Here is a 23214-nt window from a genome sequence, read left to right on the forward strand (position 1 = left end):
CATATTCATTAATGATAAACCTCGATAAAAACCTTATCGGAGCTTTCAACCCAATCGAAGGGAGGCAAAATAGATAGAGAAATGATTCTCACACATCATTTTCTCTTTTTTAACACCCTTGTATAAATCTGTCTCTTGGTTCTCTTTTAATTTTTTTAGAGAAATTTTATTTGAAACCATATAATCTCACACTACACCCAACTTAAATTTTAAATGTGAATTGTTTTTTTTTTTTACCCTACTATATAATTACTATTAATTACAAGAAGAAATTAACAATAAAATTAAAATTTATCAATAAACACATACCCTTACTATGTTTCTCTTACTTTATATTTTGATTAAAATCCTAAAACGCTCTCATAGAAAGAAGAAAAAAAAATTCTCTTTTGACGAATATATTGCTCATAAATTTCTCCTTTTTAAGTAAATTTTGTACACATGACTTGGTTTTATCAATATTGGTAGGCTTTTATTAAAAGGACAAAGGTCATGACGAAAGCTATTCACGATGGTGGGGATGCTGAATTGTCTCTACGAGTCTTTATGATTCCTGAAAAGGTGGACTGCGGTGGCGAAGCCACTAGCTGATCCTTTTTTCTGAAAAGAAAGGCATTCACGAGGAGCTGAAAGCAGGAGAAGCAAGTAACAACAAGCTTCTTCCCTCTTTGAAAACAATGTCTCTCAAAGATGTGCACTTTGGTCCCAATACTCTTTGCTTCCTAACCTGTTACTGGCCTTCTTCCTAGCCTCGTGGGTTAGTGCGGAAGCATGATTCTCTCAAAGATGCTGCTGCCTGTCTCTTACAGTACTTGAGCTTGAAGTCCCTCATCAAATGCGTTCCCCGACCCTATCGACTGTATGGCAGCTTCCGCCTCCGCCGCCACCCCTTTCTTCCCGCTCGTCCGACTTCTCATCCTTCTCTATGTTTTCCTCTCACTTTCTCATCAACAAGCACCTTAACCAGCATCATGGATCGCCAACAGCCATGTATGAGGTTTAAATGCGTATAAAGATAAATTAACAAATTGAATTAGGTTTGTGAGGGAAGTTTAGGTAAAAAAAAATTACGTTTAAAGTGATATTGATGGTTTAATTAAAAATAATATGAAAATAGAAAGTAAGTTGGGTGTAAAGTAAGGTAATATAGGTTCAATAAAAAATTTCATTTCTTTAATCTAAATATCAGAAATAAACACCCTATGTGCAGAGAAAAATGTGTGAAAGTCACTTTGTAACAAATATAATATCACGTACAAACGATCATTGATTGTTGATGTATGTGAAATAATAGATTCTAAAAATATGAATAGCTAACAATCACTCTAAAAGCATGAACGACTTATAAACTCCAGTACGCATGTGTTCTACTGTGATTAATATTTTTCCAACCATGATAATGTGACAATATCTAAGTTAACATGTCCTATCAAGGAAGCATTCTTAGCTATCTCCGACCTTATATCTTCTTAGTCTATCTTTCTCATCATGTGTCCTGGTTACAAGACAGATTATCTCTTTGTTTAGACTCGAAATGATTAGGTTACACAATTATATTATCAAAAAGGCTTATTTTTAGCTACGATCCAAACTCGATTTAAATTTCACTTTGCCCCTGTAACTTAAAAGTCGTTACTTTACTCCTTAAAACTCGAATTTGATCTCATTTTGCCCCCTAAAACTTGAAAATTATCTCTATAAAACTCAAAATTCGCTCCACATTATCTTAGATCTGTTAATTTCTTGTTTGGGTTTGATTTGGGTGCGCCAGACTAATCAATTTCTTTTTTATTTTTTTCATCTCTTCAATTTCTTTTAAACTTAATATTCACTTATTGTTGAATATTAATGCATAATGAAGATTTATAATCAAATTTATTGCATATGTGGCTAGCCTTATTAGTTGCTAGATCCCACATATGTTTTAGGAGACGATCTATAAGTTTCAGGGAGAAGAGAGTCCACAAGTCAAAGGGGAACAAATTTTGTTCATGGAGTAAAATGGTCATTTTTGAGTGAGATCAAAATAAAATTTGAACGGGCGTAGCTAAAAAAAAAAAAAAAAAAAACAAAATCAAACAGTCTATCCATAACCAACCACCACCTTATACCAGAATGGTAATGGGATATATATCCATATCTATATCTGTGTATATAAAGCCAACACCTTAAAAGAGGAAAGATTTTAGCTAAAATTGTTCTTGTCATATTAAGGTGTCTTTTTTTAACGATATTATCTACACTAAGAAGGTGAAGAAGTAGGCTAAACCACATCAATAATATGGTTCAAATTCACCTTTGACGAGAATCGAACCTAAGACCTCTTACTTACAAGAGACCGTAGTACTAAATGACATATTAAGGTTTTAAAGAAAACAATTTAATTTGAAAAAGGACAAAATAGTAATTAAATTCCATGGTGCTAGTTGAAAAATCCCCACGTTTTGGGGTTAGTTTCCTTTCACATTTATAAAATAAAATAAATTAAAATCAATTTAAGAAACAAAAACAAAAGTACAAATCAAAGTATTATAAGCTTACAAAAATTTGAATTTCAATCACGTCATTGCTTTTCTTTTTGGTTTAATTAAGAAATAGAAAGAGACTTTGACAACAAAATATAAAAAAAAACCAAAGTGTTGGGACAAGAATATAAATAAGAAAAGATTTGGGAGGGAAATTCAACTCATGTTAAAGTATATCATCGTGAAGCAACATTGAGTGTGACCTTCCCGTTATACATCCAATCCATCCAATAATATATGTCATGGGAGGCGCACCATCACCATGTCTGAAAAGGACTTGGTAACATGCTTGTATGACCTAACTACGACAACGACTACTAACAACGACAATTGTCTATTGTATATGTTTAATGCGCTTTCCTACGTAACAATCTGACATGTTATATTACTATAACCGTACATTTGGACACGATTCTAGGAATTGGAACTTTGCAAGATGGATGCCTAACACGAGGACATAATATTTTGTGTGAGAGCTCCTAGTAATAGTATGTTGTCAGACTGAGAATCACGACCCGGCATTCAAGTATAATTCCACTTAATCAACAGCCTTTAACTAGTTTCACAAAGACAAGAAACTGCAAGCATACATGAACTCGATCTATTTTGTCTAAAAAACACAATTTCATGTTTTAGCAATGCATGCAAACAAACATGCTAGTTACCTTCCTAAACTTGGAAGCATCAGGATGGGTAGTAGTCTGAGGCAATAGGGTCTGACTCACAGTTGGTGTAAATTTGACTCGATGCGATTCATCCCCTTTGGTGTGACTTCATACGATTAAGAAGACAACAAACTCATAACAAGTAAAATGCCTAATTCCCTCAAAATATAGAATAAATATACAAATATACCCCAACAGTTAAACTATTGGCTCTCAAAACCTCCATAACTGGCTAATACGAGCTGCTCCACGCATAATGTCATTTTAACACACATGAACATAATGCATCAAATTGCAATCATGTGTTAAATAGAGGCCAATGCCGTGTTATCTTGAACTGATTCATATTTTGTCACCATTCACACTGCTTCAAGTGTAGCGTGGCGTGGTGGGTTTGGCTCAAATGGCAAGACAAATGGAATTGGAATTATAAATATTTCCTCCAAAGAGGAAATGACAAATAAATCCATACGCTGTAGAGGAGCCAACAAGACCCATTCAAAAGGGCAATACCAAAACGGAAGAACTATAACAGATATATAACAAGCAACTAAGCTGTTGATATGTTCACTCATGCAACCAATTCACATAGATGATCCAGAGTACAAGAAGCATACTTTGTGTTCATTTCACTTGTAGTCCCGGTTCTCGCTTTTAAACATATGCAAAGGAGGAAAAACAGTTTTACCTCTTTCCAGTCCCCAAAATGCTGCGTCACTTGATTGTGAGTAATCCTGATGAAGAAAGCTAGTTTAAAACTTCTTTTGTGAGTGAGTCTGAGGGAGAAACTTCAATCGTGGAGAAAATCGTAGCTCTTGCTTACTGGAGGAAGCAGACTTCCTCTTCTGGCCTTGGCTTTTACCACCACTTCCTGAAACTTTTCCTGCACTTTACATAATTCTAAGCTTAGAATGCTAAAATGAAAAGGGGGTTAAACAGTAACTAAGGCGTGCAATAAGAAAGAAAAAGGAAAACCGTAGAGTAGACATGATTTTTTTATAACAAGGTAATCAAATAGATTTGACCTGAGTTTAAATAAATGGAAATTTGATCAGGGACAACAAACAAACCACTTTTAAGTCAGTTCTAACACAATACACAGTGGCGAAGACCAGAATGCAAACTGTGTTAAATGTTTTAGAAGTTCTGCAAATCAGATCTGTTTTCTACGGTCTACCCAAGTAACATAACACAAATGATTATAACAAGACAGAAAAATACACATGCACGTGTGAATATAACATATGTAACCTTCAATTTGTCGAGTGTTTCCAGATCTTGTGACAGCACCAGACATGTGCTTTTCATTGCTTTCTTCGCCATGCATATTCTTGTCCTTGTCAGCTGAAGGAGAGACAGCTGTTTTCTTTCTTGGTCCACCACTTTTCTCTTCCTTTCCATGGTTTTCAGGAACTGTTCCATTCTCTTCAGAAGAACATGTCAAACGAGTCGACCTCCTCATGTTGGTTGTAACAGCTGACTTAGTGTTTTTAGACTCTTTACCACAAGTCTTAATTGGATCACATATATCTTGAATGGCTCCAGCATCACCAGACATCAGCTTTTTATCTCTTTCTTCCATAGGAATGTTACTCTCGGCATGAAATGGCGAAGAGACTACTTTCTTCTTTTTTGATACATCATTCTTCTCTTTCAATACATTGCTTTCATGAATGGTGACATTTCCTACTGAAGAAAATGACCCTGCAGCACGAGCTGACTTGCTCTCGTCCAACCCTTGTTCAACTGTCACGGTCAATTTATATTTTTCTTGTTGGATTGCTGAGCGTGTCAACCTTCTTGCACTGGTTAAGGCCCTTGGCTTAATCTCTTTGGCAGAATTTCTCAGGTGAGTATCACTATTTTGAATTTCAAAACCTCTCTGCACAACTGAGCTCGTTTTTGTAGCATCTGAAGTCTTATTTTCATTCTTATGAGCTTTAGTATCTTTAGTAGACATGTTGTCACTACCACAAGATTTGAAAAGTTCAGTCCCACCTATAGCAATATGCTTGTGACTACTTGATACTAGTAAGGCCAGAGCTGCACGAGCACCAAGAGGACTAAGGCGAGACTTGTATTCTGAATGCTCTTCTTGCATGGATGAGCGAGGGGCTTGTAGACCCTCATCTTCTATGTTTACTTCGTATTCAATAGAACTCTGAGCAGTACTTTTTGATTGATCTTGGTCATGAGAAACCTGAACATCTGAAATGCATATTTTGGATGCAGCAACAGGATTGAGTAGAATGTGTCCCTTGTTATCAGCTGCATGCATGATTAGGAATAATCTAAATGTTTGTAGCAATGCAAATGTAATTATGTATTTAATTTCAAGGGAGATTTGATCTAAAACCAAAAGAAAACTGATGAACAAGGCACCCCCTAAGTTCCCTGTTAATGAAATGACTTATCTATCCCCCTCATATCTCTTTTCACTTTTATTTTTTTAATAGTTTCTTTTGAAACTTCAAAAGGTTAAACATTCAAAATGACCATGGCCAACACACCAGCCTAGGCTAGGGTGGGAGAGGCGTTGTAGAATTTTTATTTTCCCCTGATTTTTGTGTATCGGCCTTTTAAGAGTAAAATGGAAGTTAAAAGCCTACAGGAGAGGAAAAGAGTAGGGGACTAACTGAGAAAAGTTTTTCAGTTCGAATAGAGTCACCTCCAGCATACTTGGGTATCAAGCAGCTAATTCTTGCAAGAATAACTCCCATGTAGGCCTTCAGCTTTAACTTTGATGTCAACCACATTTTCTTGATGAGAGCTAGAGGGGGTGGGGGGGAAAGGAGGGAGTACATTTACCCGACTATGCATGTGGCATGGATGATACACTAGTGAAGCCCATCTACTGCTCATTAGTTTGCAAGTACCATATTCCTCTGATTCAACTTAAGAAGGACATTCCAGGTTCAAGGTGCAGATGCAAGAAATATATGGTTGCAAACAGTTGATAGATATCGGTTATGGGAATAATTTTCTTTAAACAATAAAAAAGGGATATCCAGGATGAGATATTGCAACAACAAGCCTGATTCATTAAACATATGAAGTAGCGAGAACGGCTGGTTACCTTTGACCCCCTCTAAAATGTTTTCTGTGATTTCTTTTCTGAATCCATTAGTTGAAATATTGATCTCTTCTATTTGCTTTTCCAGCAATTTGTTAAGGTCCAATTCAAATCCAAACTCCTCATGCATGACTGGAAAGGGAGAAGCACTATTCGGACCCATTTGTTTAACTGATTTCAAGAATGCAGCAACAGTTGGATGGACAATGATGCTTTTGCTTGCTAGTTTCATAATTGAACTAGAGGGGAGAGTCACGGTCTGTCCTTTGAGTTCTTGGTGAAGCCATTCGATCATGAAAGTGCATCTACAATAGACCCTCTGTGAGTGTCTCACTCTGAGCACCTAGTCGTCATGATGTTGGGACATGAACTCAATTAACAGAATGGCTTTTTGCATGCAAAAGGCATAACATGTATTGTAAATCATAATTATCACACAAGCCTAGGACTGCAGTACATTATAATCAACTAGAACATGATATGGTTAACACAAACAGTCTAATTTTTTTCATCTTAAAGCTATTAACCAGATACACAAAGGATTTCTGAGTAAGAACCCAATGTCATTCCCATTGCTACTGTAATTTTATAAGGACACATTCTCTTAACCACTAAATATATACATATATTTAGACTGATTAGGCATTATATAATCAAGCACTTATATAATGAGTAACAATTAATTCAAGAAAGTAGAAAGCTTATGATTAGATGATAGCCTGGTTTCAAGGAAGCTCTGAATAAATTAAGGAGCAGATAAGTACCTTTTCCACCTTGGCATCACATAAGTGGCTCTTAAACTGTGACTTGTTAATTGCAAGAACTTTCTCTCCTTCAATGTGAGCGCAGTCATTGCCTTCAAGAGGAGTAGAACGGAAGCGGAGACGGGAAAGTGCTTCATCCTTGTTCAACACCATATCTTCTAACTCCTGGCGCCCAAATTCTACAATTAGGCTATCTCCAGTAGAGCTGTGGACCACAATAAGGAGCCACCTCAACACATTTTGTATGCATATCCAACAATTGAATAATTATATGCCCAAAATGGGGGGGAAGACATAAGTATCTGACTTTAATTCTGTAAATTCAGGACAATCCTACTTTAGTGTTAAAATCAAATCTCTCATAATCTGTAGAGAATCAGAATATAGAATAGTCATCCCAATACACAGTCATGACATATGGCACTCTTACCGGACAAGAGTAGCAGTACTTTACTCAGAAAGATAAATATTTGGGAAGTAAACATCACTGAGTAATCACACACTTAAAAGGAAAATGAAATCACTGACCACCTGCTCATTGCACGCGCACACGATGACCGGATACTAATTCACAACTGAACTGGGATTAAATTGTTTGATTACATCACACACATGACAATGCATTAAGACATATCATTTAGCATCATTTCGGCGTAGTCATACATGAACAAAATGAGTACTACACACACATGCACATGGGATAGTCAAGAAAAACACATTTCATTGCGTGATCCAAACCGATCATTACTCTAAGGAAAACCCAGTGATCATCTAGTCAAAAACACTACAAAAAATCACAACTTTGAGAAAACCCAGCTCATAAAATCTACTAAAAACAAAACCCATTGGTGAGTTTCTTCAATAAACATCAGGATCCCAATCTATTTGGAACAATGCTGAGTGGGTTGGTTCAACTTCAGATAGATGGCTCACCTGAGAGAAACTTGGCATGGGTGCCAAGAGGAGTCTTCCATGCACATAGCTTCGAGCTCATCGGCGTTCCCTGCCTCACTTGCAGCTTCCATTTCATCCCCTCAGGTTGTGATCCTTTTTTTTTTTTTTTTTCTTTTTTTTTTGAAAAAAGCAGGTTATGATCGTATTTTGGGGCGATGAACAATGATAGAAAGAGGCGAAGATGGAAGCTGGGGGAAAGATGATTTGATGTTTTTATACTTAGAGGAGCTTCGGAGTTGGGGTTTTTACCGTTCAAAGCTTCCAGAGCTCTAGCATCAGCGACGGGCTGGACCAACGAACCTGCAGAGAATGGGCCAAGCTAGGACGGCCTAATTCAAAATTCCCTTTTTTTTTTTTTTTTTTTTGAACAAACGATATTTTTTATATTAAGGGGCAGGAGATAGGCTTAGCCTCATAATATGCTAACAATAATGAGGTTGCTTTGGCAAGAATCAAACCTAAAACCTCTCACTTACAAGAATTTGTGCAATTGTAAGCGGGAATTGCCCTAATGGTTAGGATCTTTGTCTTAACTCATTTCGTTTCAAGTTCAAAACCTACTCCATCTTCATCTATAACCAAATACTTATCTCTCATCCCCCGTAAAATTCCTTTTTATGATATATCAAACTGATAATGATTTCTAAGTTTGATAAATCACACTTACATGATGATTAAGCAACTAATGGATCAGATTCATCAGTTTGAACGGTGTTGTAGAAGAAGGGTTTGGCGGAGGGGATTGGCGCAGGCTAATGGATGGAGTGGCCATGCCCGATATGCCATGACATAAACAAATGAAAATGAAGAAATATGAAGGGTATTTGATTATAGGAGCTACTAATTGGTTGTAGATTCAAATTGATATGTGTCATGATTTTAGAGAGCTGTTAAAGATACTTATAAAAAGTCATCATACGTCCCTTTTAAGTGTATTTTTCGCTTATATTTTAAAATTTTTATAGTGCAAATGAAATTTTTATAGTGCTTTTACAAATTGTATTCTGTGTTCAAACCCTATCATTATAGAACACCGGTTGCCTTTAAAAAAATGTTTGTAAGAAAACAACTTGACATTGCGCAAAATGTTGTTTGCATCCCTAAAACCATTAGATGGAAGAAAAATAAATCGAGTCCTATTCATATTAATGTGGCATAATCCAAAGGCTTTCCAAGGCCTAAGAATTGGTCAACTTGGGATTATTGTGCTTTAAAAAAAATGTTTGTGTTGTTCTTTAAGACTAATCAGTTGTAAAATAAATTAGTAGAACATTTGATAAACTGTATTTTTTAAGTGTTGTGAATATGAATAATAGTGTAAAATTGTTTGGCCAATTTTAAAGTAAAAGTGATACAATCATATATAATGACAAAATGGAGATAATCGTGGGGTAGTGGCAATGACAACGGTGGTTGAGGTAGTGATGGTAATGGTCGCGACAATGGTGGGAGTATGGTGGTTATGCCAATAGTAAGGTGTGGTGGTTAGGGTGTAGATGTAGTAGTGGTGGCGATAGCAACAACAACAATGGGGCGGCGATGACGATTGTGGTGGTGCCAATAGTGGGGTGCAGATGTAACAATTGTGGTATCGGCAGCGGTGGGGAAGGCAACAGTGGTGGTGGTGGTCAGTTTATTCTCCAATGAAGAAAATATGTGAAAAATGATAAATAATGTCATTTTTAAGAATTAATGAGAGTTTACCAGAATTAAAAATATGCATTAAGAACTCAATTTTTTATGATTGCAACTTTCAAATATAAGCATGATATTATAGATTTACCAAACACTTTTTACGCTTAACTTTAAAATGAAGTGATTTTTTGTAAAAAAAAAAACAAAAAAGGGCCAAACTGATAGGAACTTAAGAATTAGGGTTTCTTAAGTTGATGAACAACAACCTCTCACAATTGAAAGTCAGACCCATATATTGTTTAAAGGTGAGCATGACTGCTGTTTATGAAAGTAAGAAATTTTATACCGTTTAAAGGTGAGTGTGAGTGTGACTGAAGATTTTATACTACGCTTCAAGATTCTATAGATTTAATTTTTTTGGCCTATATGCGCCAAAAATTTAACAGCTAAAAATTTGGTTAAATCTATACACCAAAGCATATTAGAAGTTTCGACATGACAGTTGCTTGTGGGAAAAGGTCCTAGAGTAAAGTTCAAACACTTGTAATTAGGCAATCTAGAACGGGTTAAAAACCTAGGGTTTTCTTTATCACCACCGCCAATAAGGATTCAGACATGGAGTGAACCCCAGTAATGATAGGGGACCCATTCTCATTTCTAATCACAAAGCCAGAGGCAGCCCGCTAGTTCACCACCAAGCCGTCAAAGTTGAGCATGACAAAACCAGTATACTAGGGGGACCATCGAATGGTGTCGGGCTATGCCATTTGGTTACCAGACGAACCTTTATGCAACATCAAATTAGCTGCACGATAATCTCTACCTATACTTAACGCTGAAATCACGATTCTAGTGTAATTCATATTTTTTTTTGGGAAAACAACAAAGTTCCTTTCCTTCCAAACTTGTCAACAAATGAGGAGCGCCATATCCAACTCACACAAATTGTCAATGTTTTTGCAGTCTAGGGTGTAACACCCCACCCCGAAATACTTATTTTCGGGAGATAATTCCGATGATAAGCCAAAATTAAACTCTTATTTAATTAACTATCAATTTATCACAAGTCTTTATTTCAATTTCTTAATCTTTCTCAAAATCTTTCATAAAATCTAGCCCATAATTTACTTCCCAAAACATAAGATTTAAATTCCAAATAATTCACCAAAGTTTCTTTCCTTCAAACAAAATCTCAACAAAAGATTAAACTCAAACATTTAAGGCTGCATCTAACCCTTGTTAGACTGTCTACGTACCCTTAATATGGGATCAAGCCTTCCGTAGTTCACCTTTCATTTTCAATCCACTTCCGAAACTACTCAAGTATTAGAAATAACCAACATTGGGTTTAACAAACAAACACATCAATTCGATAACAAATGCATATTTAAAGTATTAACATTTGTAAAAATGACAGCATCGGGCCACTGGCCAAGTGCCGCTGTGGGTGGCGGTTTCTTGCGAACGGAAACTCAATTTTTCCAACTAACCCTAAAAATTACCAAATTTTATAGGCAAGTAAAGTTCAATGAGAGGAACAACTTTCATACATGGGCCGAAGTCCAATTCGGCTTGGAAACACCTCAAATCATCCTCGAAGCACTAGAAACCCTTGATTTTTGGTGTTCTTGATTTGACTCCAAAACCATTCCAACACCCCAACTAATGCATGGACTTTGTTCCAAACCTCAAGGGGAGTCCAAAGGTGGTGGTAATTGAAGGGAATCATTTTGGAATTCATCGAAAAAAGGAGAAACCAGCCGTAACAACCGTGGGTTTATGGCTTCGATTCGTAAAATTAGATAAGAAATTTAAGAATCTAACACCACAGAGATGTTGGGCTCGTCAAGAGCTTTCCATAGACCCTGGAATCACCTCCAACAGACATTGGACAGGGAAGGTAGGACTGGGTCAAGGAACCGGGTCGGGTTAGTAGGGCAAAGGGATCCAGTTCTCTCTCCTCCTTCTCCCTTCTTTCCCCTCCTTTCCTTCCCCCTTGATTCATCTGTGTCCCTCCCTTTTCAGTCCTTTCTTTTCCATCACAGCCGTCCATTTCCTTCATTTCATTTCTTTTCTTCTTATCTTAGCCACACACGTGGGAGAATCTCAATGCTCCAGAAAATCTGGAGCCTTCTAAAGGGGGTTAAATTTACAAAAATGTCCTCAACTTTAAATGCTAATAACTTCTTCATTATAACTCCGTTTCACGAACGATTTGCGCCTATGCGCTCGTATGGCCGTGTTCTATCCAAATTTAACAAGAAATAATTTAATATGTATAAGTATAAAATATGACCTCATACAGTTACGTTAAACCCACTAAGTTTATTCCCATCTTTTTCACTTATCAATAAATTTTACAACGAAAATTATAATAATTCCCGGTAACAAAATTTTAAAATTTCTCGATTAAATTTTCATAACCATAAATTGATTTATTTTTTTATTATCTTCATATATTCATATATTTAAATTTTTAGGTATTACATTCATCCCCCGTTAAAATAAATCTCATCCCCGAGATTTCAACCATTGAGTTACAAAAAGAAATTGGATCATTTCTCACCATTCCTTTTATAGTGAATAAAAACATAGTCTCAATCTACGATTTTATTCAAACTCCAAAAATAAGCAAACCCACAAATAATAATTGTGATTCTTACCCACATTCTCAGATTCCCAGCCACATTCATTGGCAAAATAAATATCAGAAATTCTAGCCATAACCGTTGGCAAAATAAATATCCACATCAAACTACAATCCGTATGGCCTAAAATAACTACTAGATTATCAAACCACATCTACCATTGGTTAGATAAATACTAACATAATAATCACAATCATTGGTAAACCATGTACCATCATTGGCTATATGTAGCCATTACCACAATTTTCTTCAATATCTCTAGCCAAAATCACTGGTGATACCCAACATCAGAATTTTTTTTGCCATATTCATCATCAGCAACGTAAATATCATACATTTCAACCATAATCATCAGTGGCTAAATAAATATCACACTTACTAGGTAATGGAAAGAAATTTAAAACCAAATCTGCAATACCGTTAACATTGAACAAAATCAAAATTCATTCTATGATTTTATTCATTTCCACAATTAGACTAGATTACCCATAGTAAATTTAAAAACCTTTTTTTTTTTTTTTTTTCCAATCTTTCCTTCAATTGTTTCTCTTTTAAATTGCTTCAAAGTGCAGCCACATATCGAATAAATTTAGTGACTCGCACTTCTAGAGTACTATTCACATTTCATCAACCAAAGAAGAGAAATTTAAATATATTACAACTGTATTGGCCAACAACTAAACCTTACTAACCATATAGCCACGAGAATACATGCTCGTCATCAGTTCTATTTGCAATATCAAAGCCAACAATGACAACTCAAGACTATGGCAACCAAACCAATGACATTTGTAATTATAAACTTTCCCCGTCAATTCTTTTCATCAAACGTGAAGAAAACTCAGCTGGGAAATTGTTGACATTAAACGAATTCAAAATTTCATTTCATAATTTTATTCATGTCCACCATTAATAAGTGGAGAAATCTTCATGGTCTTTTCACCGTTCCAATTATAATGGACAAACCATAACCTCAGTTTATGATTCATTCTTGTTCAATAAATCATCACAACTTTCATAAATATTAAACTTTCCAACCATAATTATCGTTGGCCATAAGATTTTAAAATTTCTAGCGTCACTTATACAATAATTTCATCACCTTTTTCTTTTACCCCGATCAGTGACTAGTAAACTGAAAAATATTGTAATATAATTGGCTAATACACATCACACATTTTTATCACTTCAATAATTCATTATTACAGCCCACATATAGAGCTTCTCATCGGAAACACTGGGTCTTTGTGCCCATTCAACCATTCATTCACATTTTACGGCTCATTTCGCCCAATTCATCATTCACGGGCCACTTTGCCCAATCACACATCCTAGGGCCTTTTCACCCAAATCAATATCCACGGGCCCTTTTTGCCCACTCAAACATTCCTCCCATTCCATGGGCTATCACGCCCAAATCGACATTCGCGGGCCTTTTTCGTCCTTTCCCTCCTCAGCATCCACAAGCCTTTTTGCCCAATTCAACATCCACGGGTCTTTTCCCCTATTCAGCATCTACCGGCCTTTTTGCCCAATTCAACATTCCTCAATTGCACAGGTGTAATACGACTTTTCTAACTACTTGTCACAATTTCACAATCATCTTAACATTCAAATTTTCATAATGCATATCATAAAATCAACCTAATTCAAGGTTAATCTGAGAAGTTTAAATCAAATGCTCATCTTCAAAGCTATAACATGAATACGATATTTTAAGATTGTCCTACTCCCATTCAATTTAATTCAATTCATGATGATTCACAATATATGCATTCCACATAAATTCCTTCATACACATAGAACTCATAAAATAGTGCAACATCAATGCAATTCATAATTTACAATTCACATCCACAAACACCAATAATATCTCACATTGTAAGGTAGGATCATTTGCTCTGATACCATTTGTAACACCCGCGCCCCGAAATACTTATTTTCGAGAAATAATTCCGATGATAGGCCAAAATTAAACTCTTATTTAATTAACTATCAATTTATCACAAGTCTTTATTTCAATTTCTTAATCTCTCTCAAAATCTTTCATAAAATATAGCCCATAATTTACTTCCCAAAACATAAGATTTAAATTCCAAATAATTCACCAAAGTTTCTTTCCTTCAAACAAAATCTCAACAAAAGATTAAACTCAAACATTTAAGGTTGCATCTAACCCTTGTTAGACTGCCTACGTACCCTTGATACGGGATCAAGCCTTTCGTAGTTCACCTTTCATTTTCAAATCACTTCCAAAATAACCAACATTTGGTTTAACAAACAAACACATCATTTAGATAAAAAATTCATATCTGAAGTATTAAAATTTGTAAAAAAAACAGCATCGGCCCACTGGCCACGCACCACCGTGGGTGGCAGTTTTTGGTGAACGGAAACCCAATATTTCCGTCTAACTCAAAAAATTACCAAATTTTACAGGAAAGTAGAGTTCAATGAGAGGAACAACTTTCATACCTGAGCCGAAGTCCAATTCAGCTAGGAAACACCTCAAACCACTGGAAACCCTTGATTTTGGGTGCTCTTGATTCGATTCCAAAACCATTCCGACGCCTTAACTAATGCATGGGCTTTGTTCCAGACCTCAAGGGGAGTCCAAAGGTTGTGGTAATTGAAGGGAATCATTTCTGAATTCACCAGAAAAAGGAGAAACCCATCGGAGCAACCGTGGGTTTATGGCTTCGATTCGTAAAATTGGATAAGAAATTTAAGAATCTAACACCACAAGGATGTTGGGCTTGTCAAGAGCTTTCCATAGACTTCAGAATCACCTTTAACGGACATCGGACGGGGAAGGTAGCACAGGGTCAAGGAACCGGGTTGGGTTGGCAGGGCAAGGGGATCTGGTTCTCTTTCTTCCTTCTCCCACATTTCCCCTCCTTTCCTTCCCCCTTGATTCGTCTGTGTCCCTCCCTTTTCAGTCCTTTCTTTTTCATCACAACCGTCTATTTCCTTCATTTCTTTTCTTTTCTTCTCATCTCAGCCACACACGTGGCAGAATCTTAGTGCTCCAGACAATCTGGAGCCTTCTAAATGGGGTTAAATTTACAAAAATGTCCCCGACTTTAAACGCTAATAAATTCTTCGTTATAACTCCGTTTCACGAACGGTTTGCGCCTATGCGCTCGTATGGCTGTGTTAGTATCCAAATTTAATGAGAAATAATTTAATATGTATATGTATATGTATAAAATACGTCCTTGTACAATTATGTTAAACCCATTCCCATCTTTTTCACTTATCAATAAATTTTACGACGTAAATTATAATAATTCCGGTAACAAAATTTTAAAATTTATCGATTAAATTTTGATAACCGTAAATCGATTTATTTTCGATTATCTCCATATATTCATATATTTAAATTTTCAGGGCATTACATAGGTAGTTTATCCAATCGTTGAAATTAAGGGTGTGATTCATCTTTAAAGAGTTAGATATGGCATGGTTATTCCACATCTGTCTAGCAAAAACACAGTCAACAAAAAAATGGCTATGCTTTCATTTCCTGAGTTACAAAGGGGATGAATAGTAGGTATATTATTAATGTATCTTGCCAAACGGTCTCTGGTTTGGAGTTTTCCCAGAATTAGAAGCCAACCAAAATTTTCAACTTTGTGAGGCAAGTTAAGATTCCACATCTTTTTTCAGAATCTTGCTAGAATTAACATTGCTATTAATTAAAAAGTCATCATACATCCCTTTTAAGTGTATTTTTCGCTTATATTTTAAAATGTTTATAGTGCAAATAAAATTTTTAGAGTGCTTTTACAGATTGTGTCCCTGCGTTTAAACCCTATCATTATAGAACACCGCTAGTCCTTAAAAAAATATTTGTAGGAAAACAACTTGATATGGCGCAAAATGTTGTTATTCACATTAATGTGGCATAATCCAAAGGTTTTCTAAGGCCTAAGAATTGGTCAGCTTGGGATTGTTGTGCTTTTAAAAAAAAAAAATGTTTGTGTTGTTCTTTAAGACTAATAAGTTGTAAAATAAAGTAGTAGAACATTTGATAAACTGTATTTTTAAGTGTTGTGAATATATATAATAGTGTAAAATTGTTTGGCCAATTTTAAAGTAAAAGTGATACAATCATATGTAATGACAAAAATGGAGATAATCGTGGGGTAGTGGCGATGACAACGGTGGCTAAGGTAGTGATGGTGATGGCAGCGACAATGATGGGAGTATGGTGGTCAGCCAATAGTAAGGTGTGGTGGTTAGTGTGTAGAGGTAGTAGTGGTTGCAATGACGACAATGACAATGGAGCGACAATGACGATTCTGGTGGTGCCAATAGTGGCGTGCAGATGTAACAATCGTTGTATGGGCAGCAGTAGGGAAGGCAATAGTAGTGGTGGTATTAGTAGGCGGTGGTGGTCACTTTATTCTCCAATAAATAAAATATTTGAAGAATGATAAATAATGTCATTTTTAAGAATTAATGACGGTTTACTAGAATTGAAAATATGCGTTAACGACTTTTATGATTGCAACTTTAAATTATAAGCATGATACTATAGATTTACCAACCATTTTTTGATGCTTAACTTTTTAATGAAGCTATATTTGGTGGAAAAAAAAAAAAAAACCAAACAGATAGGAACTTAGGAATTAGGGTTTCTTAAGTTCATGAACAACAACCTCTCACAATTGAAAGTCAGACCCGTATATATTGTTTAAAGGTGAGCATGTATAACACCTCGGCCCCGAAATATGTTTTATTTCAGAAAATAAGTATATTGGTGATAGGCCCGAACTACACTCTTGTTTAGTTAACATACCATTAATCCCAATTAAACACTTTAATTTCATGAACCCTCACAATAAATTTATAACCAACATTTAATTATCAAAGCATAATGATAAAACTCAAGTTATTAACCCAAACTCCCTTCTCTTAGCACAATTGTTCAACAAAAGATTTACCTCGATTAATTAGCTACCACTTAATGTGTTTCTTTATTTATACGCTTTGTTTCCATCCATGGTCCACACTCACAATTTCTATATCAAATGCACTATTTATTTTCACACTTTGTCACCACCTTCCTTTATAGATCAAATCTCATTCTAATTATTTATTCTCGAAGTATTTAATCTCACTTATTTTATGGCTGCTTCTAACATCTCGTTAGACTGCCTACGTACCCTAAATAGGATCAAGCCATTCGTAGTTCACATTTTCAAAAATGCAAACCAAATCCGAATATATTCATTTAGTCCAACATATACCACAAACGTATTGATATTTAAACCACAGCAGTCAGGTCTCAGAAGCATAATTATAATAACGAAATTTGCATCAAAATACAATGTTGGCTCCCTGGCCGTGCGCTGTCGCTGCGAGTGATGGTTGGCCACCCCAGCTAGCTGGAAAACGCAACTATTCCTAAAAATTCTCAAAAATTACAGAAATGAAGATCTCAAGGAGTTGAGCAAATTTTATACCTGCGGCCAAATCCAGTTTGGCCTGGAAAGGCTCCAATTTGCCTTGAACCCGCCGGAAACCCTATAAATGGGTGTCCTCTATTCGTCATCTCCGGTGTTCCGCCGCCCATACAATTGTTTGGGCTTTGTTTCAGACCTTAATGGTAGTCTCATGGTGGTGGTAATTGAACCAAATCATTTCAGATTTGGTGGCTTTCGAGCAAGGAGGGTCGCGGCACCCACATGCGTCTTCTTCCCAAATGCAAGGCCAAATTTCATGATTTTTGAGGTGTAATAGGGAGAAGGAAGGTCGTGGAGGGGTTTCCAAGTGGTTGCTTGAAGCAATTCATCGGAAAAAGGGGTAAAAACCTGTCTAAAACATGCATGGGCGCTGACCGGGTCGAGTCACCAGGGCCCGGGTCCTGATCCCCCGTGTCTCTTTTCTCTCATTTCTCATCCCCATTCTATCTCCCCATTGGTCACCTTCCTTTCTATTCTTTTCTTTTAATCACAACCATCCATCAGTTATTTTTCTCTTCAATCATAGCCACATATGTGGCACAACTCATGGCTCCAAATTTTTGGAGCCTTCTAAAGGGAAATAAAATTACCAAAATAGCCCTAATTTTAAATGTTAATAACCCTTTCATTATAACTCCGTTTCACAAATGGTTTGCGCCTACGCGTTCGTGAGATCGGGCTCTATTCAAAAATATAAATTGTGACCTCAAAAGGTCTATGGATTTTAAATAGTTAATTTCCAAACTTTAAACCTCGTAAGCAGTTTAATTTAAAAATGAACTCAAATAAATTAATATAAATTCCCGAAAAATAATATAAACTCTCAATACCACGAATAAGTATATTATAATAATTCCCGGAACAAAACTTTACGATTTTTCCCAATTTTATCTTTGGGACCGTACATCGATTAAATTTAGATTTTCTTCACATATTCACAATTATGAATATAAAATTCATATATTTAAAATTTCAGGGTATTACAATCACCCCCTGTTAAAATAAATCACGTCCCGAGATTTCAACCATCGAATAACGAAAAAGAATTAGAATTGTTTCCACCATTCCTTTAGTGGTGAAAGATATCATACTCTCGATCTTACGACTTTATTTAGGCTCCAAAATAAGCATTCAATGAATAATAATCATGATTCTCACTCACACTCCCAAATTCTCAGCCACATTCATTGACAAAATAAATATCCAAACCGTACACATTGGCAAAAATAATATCAACCCTAAACCATAATTCTCGTTGGCTAAATAGATACCAAAACATCAATCATCGGCTAGATACATACTAGCATAATAACCATGGTTATCATAAATTCCAGATTTACCCATCTTTTGTCAATTAATTATCAGAATTTCAAACCAAAATCATCAGTGGCTGAGTAATTATCAAAATTTCAGACCAACCCAATCAAATTGACAAAACACATATCAAGAATTCCAACCAAAACATGGAAATTCCCAATCACACTCACTGGGTAATAGAAATACGTTCAAAATCTCACTCTATGATATGTATGTATTTTTTCAATTCCACATCCACGGGCCTTTTTGACACACCCCGACAGAAATCAGGGCATGCTGGTCGTCACATTAGAGTGACGTAACCATGTGCACAATGCGGAAGCTAAGAATAATAATAAAAGTACGAACAAATAAAAATCAAACTACATATAGGGTAGTTGACATACATGTGCAAGCGTAAGTGTGAAAAACAATATTCAGAGTACAGAAAACCTAGTGCAGTCCAGATGAACAAATACTAACTAAACACACCCAAGGGGGGTCCTACACTGGTGAAAATCTATCAGATATGCTGTGAATTCCTCGTAAGCCATCAAAAGAGCAATCCAATCTAGAACCTGGAGGGGCGCAAAACAGAAAGTGTGAGTGGGCAAAAACAAAGCTTTTCAAAATCATTTCATTATCAAAAGTTCTAACCCCTCGCCGTAAAACCTGTATAGTTTCCCAGAAAATAGAATATACACATATATCGAAAACATGTTTAGAAAGATGGCATGTCGAATGCCTCCACATAAACTGTAAGTAATCCAGGTAATGTCAATCAATGCAAGTAACATGTCAGCCGGAGTTACGTAACGTGACCTGTACGGCTGAATCTAGAGCTCAAATCCCCAACTCACTAACTATACCTGCACACGAGTCGGAACCACCTAAAGTGGTTTGTACGACAAGACTAGGTGTAAATAAATACGCTCAAGTGCTACGATCACGTGAAGACTGGTCGAATAATAGCGGGTCACCTACGAGTCGGAACCACCTATAGTGGTCTGTACGACAGGACTGTGCACGTAACTTGGATCCAAGATGAGCGTGTGGTGCGGGAGGTGAACATCATGTGAAGGACTGTGCCCTACTATGGGCGGGAGCACTAACACCGGGGGTGCAGGTTATGAGCTCTCTATGCATCTTACATAACCACTAATTCACAATCATAAACCATAAACTTACATGGCACTTACCTGTGCGTCTGCAGCACTAAACATACATATATGCAACTACTAATACATAAATAAATAGGCAAACGCTATGCATGGCATTTAAAACATATAAACATTCTATATCATTTTCTGCGAAAAACCACAAGTATATAGGTATATACAAAAAAACAAAAGCCCACTCACTTGTATGTGGAAGGGTCGTAACCCCCTTGTCTCGAGTGACTGCGCTCGTCCTCGGGATAGGTCTCACCTATACGCGAAACAACTATAAAAACATTAATTTAAAGCACATAACCAAAACTAGGTAATAACTTCTCATACAATGCTCAAATGTGGTGTATGAATACACTAATGTGATCTAATCAACCTCACGAACATCCTCATATTTTTAAAATAATTTTCTGATGTCATACCCGCCGCCACGCGCGGCCACGTGCCAGGCACACTGACGGCGTCAGTTAACGCCGTCAGGAATATTTCGTTAAAACTAACAGATTCCGTTAAAGTTAACCTAACGCCGCTAGGAATATTCCTTCAATATTCCGTCCAAACTGAAGGAATATTCCGTCATCTTCTCCTGCACACCTCCGGTGCCGTCGCTGGAAAACCGGAAAATTTTCAAACCTTCGTTTCTCATTCGTTTTTCAACCAAATTTCATGAAATTGGTACCAAAATGAAGCTTAAAACAAGTAGAACAAAATCTTACCACTTTCAAGCCCTGAAATTCACGAGATCATGCAGGAGAAACTTCACAAAATTCGGCCAAACCTGCAACTCACGATCCTGACATCTAAATCCTTCCAACGAACCACGCAAAGCTTCCTAAGGACCTCCCCAAGCTTCCTACAAACTTCAAATTCCCTAAAAAACAACATTTCACATGTGCATGAGCAGTGACCAAAATCGGGGTTCCATAGTTCGACGTGAAATTGAAGGATTCCTTACTTGAAATTGGTATGGTTGGACTCGTATGATCCTCACGAACACAAAGGTATAGTTTTCCACCTCGATCTGCAACATTTTCGAACGATTGGTCTTGGTCCGTACGAAAAAGAAGAAGAGAGAGAGAGAGAGAAACACGGGACATGGAATGAGATGAGGATACGAGTGTGGGTGTGTGTGTGTGTGGTCCAGATGCAGCCAACCAAAACCCTAAAACAACCACACCACGAAACATAACCACTAGGGGCAAAACCGTCATTTCACACCTAGGTACAAATAATTCGGGACGGGCTGTCACAACCTACCCACCTTAAGAAAAATTTCGTCCCGAAATTTATAGCAACCACTCACACCAACCACTAGCGATCAAAGAATAACCGAGGATACAAATCTCTTTCTGATCTTTTGCCTCCCAAGTAGCCTCCTCCGCTGAGTGATTCCTCCATAAAACTTTCACTAAATTCACAGTCTTGTTCCTCAGAAAATTTTCCTTCCAATCTAGAATCTTTATTGGTTCCTCATCATAAGTCAAATCCGGATTAATTTCCAAGGGTTGAGGAGGTATCACATGTGACGGATCCGCAATGTAATGACGAAGCATGGACACATGTAAACATTATGTACTTTAGCCAGTCTCAGAAGGTAACTCAAGCCTGTAAGCCACTTCACCAACTCGCTCAGTGATCATGTACGGTCCGATATACCTGGGACTTTGCTTACCTTTCTTTCCAAACCGCACAACACCTCTCCACGGTGAAAGCTTCAGAAACACTCAATCGCCAACTTCATACACTCTGTCAGTAGCATGTCTGTTCGCTAAGCTCTTTTGTCGATCCTGGGCCGCTATTAGGTTAGACTTAATTACCTGAACATTTTGAGTAGTCTCCTCAACAATCTCAGGGCCCACCAAAATTTTTTCTCCGACCTCTGACCAACATAAGGGTGTACAACAAGATTTACCATACAGCGCCTCAAATGGTGACATGCCGATACTCGAATAAAAGCTGTTGTTGTAGGCAAATTTCATTAAATCCAACCGCTTGTGCCAAGCATCGCCAAACTGCAACACCAAAGATCTCAACATATCCTCCAATGTCTGCATGGTCATCTCTGACTGTCCGTCTGTCTGAGGATGATATGTCGTACTGTAGAGTAATCTCGTACCCAAAGCTTCTTGAAAAGCCACCCAAAATTTAGAAATAAATCTTGGGTCACGATCCGAGACAATACTCACTGGAACACCATGGTACTTCACACTCTTCGATATGAATAATTCAACTAATCGGCCCAAAGAATACTTTTTCCTCACTGGAATAAAATGCTCTGACTTAGTAAGTCGATCAACTATCACCTAAATGCTGTCAAAACCATTATGTGTACGCGGAAGCTTGTACACAAAATCCATAGTAATGTTTTCCCATTTCCGCTCTGGAACAGGAAGCAGCTGCAACAACCCAAATGGCTTCTTCCTTTCAGCTTTAACTTGTTGGTAAACGGCACACCTACTCACGTACTCAGTTATCTCCTTCTTCATACCCGACCAATAATAAAATGGTCGAATGGTATGATACATTTTAGTAGCTCCTGGATGCATCGCATAAGCTGAGATATGTGCTTCATTAAGAATTGCTTTCTTTAAATCCAAATTATTCGGCACAAACATTCTACTCTCCTGCATAAGCATGCCATCCGATTCACGAACTCTGAGGTCCTTCCTTTTCCTCTGATTCCTTGCTTGAATTATTTCCTGAGTTTCTTCATCAATCATCTGGGCTTCAAGTACACGATCAATTAAAATTGGCCTAACTTGAAAATTAGCAAGTAAAGCTACCTCCTGATCTTCTGCCTCTAACCTCACTCCAGTTGATCTCAAGTCTACTAGGAGAGGAACACGACTAGTGTACAATGCATTGATACGGCCCTGAGATTTTCTGCTAAGTGCATCAGCTACCACATTCGCACGACCAAGGTGATAATCAATCGTGTAATCATAATCACTAAGCAGTTCCAACCATCTTCGCTGACGAAGATTAAGATCCCTCTGCGTGAAAAGATATTGAAG

General features: G+C 36.9%; 1 protein-coding gene across 2 annotated transcripts; it reads right to left on the reverse strand.

Moving 5' to 3' along the window:
* Positions 1-3728: 3728 nt before the first annotated feature.
* On the reverse strand, positions 3729-8225 carry LOC103931074. Of its 2 annotated transcripts, none has more exons than XM_048573586.1 (5): positions 7961-8225; positions 7028-7232; positions 6267-6606; positions 4442-5398; positions 3729-4073 (listed from the first exon to the last, which is right to left on the reverse strand). In XM_048573586.1, exons 1-5 carry the CDS (start codon positions 8050-8052, stop codon positions 3943-3945), a joined length of 1725 nt encoding a protein of 574 aa, XP_048429543.1. In that variant the 5' UTR covers positions 8053-8225; the 3' UTR covers positions 3729-3942. The 2 variants fall into 2 exon arrangements, with proteins under 2 accessions (XP_048429543.1, XP_009338762.2); XM_009340487.3 differs by having other exon boundaries at positions 4442-5458; positions 7961-8216.
* Between the last annotated feature and the right edge of the window lie 14989 nt (positions 8226-23214).

Source organism: the organism of the source record quoted next, unplaced genomic scaffold (genome assembly GCF_019419815.1).
Source record: "Pyrus x bretschneideri cultivar Hongxiangsu unplaced genomic scaffold, Pyrus_bretschneideri_v1 Contig11, whole genome shotgun sequence".
Classification (NCBI taxonomy): Eukaryota; Viridiplantae; Streptophyta; class Magnoliopsida; order Rosales; family Rosaceae; genus Pyrus; species Pyrus x bretschneideri.

Excerpts from the sequence above, each read along its gene's own strand:
- LOC103931074 (XM_009340487.3), bottom strand. The coding sequence starts at position 8,052 with ATGGAAGCTGCAAGTGAGGCAGGGAACGCCGATGAGCTCGAAGCTATG. Across the intron at positions 7,233-7,960 it reads CCATGCCAAGTTTCTCTCAG|CTCTACTGGAGATAGCCTAA; the intron begins GTGAGCCATCTA and ends TGTGGTCCACAG. Across the intron at positions 4,074-4,441 it reads AAACACTCGACAAATTGAAG|GAAAAGTTTCAGGAAGTGGT; the intron begins GTTACATATGTT and ends TGTAAAGTGCAG.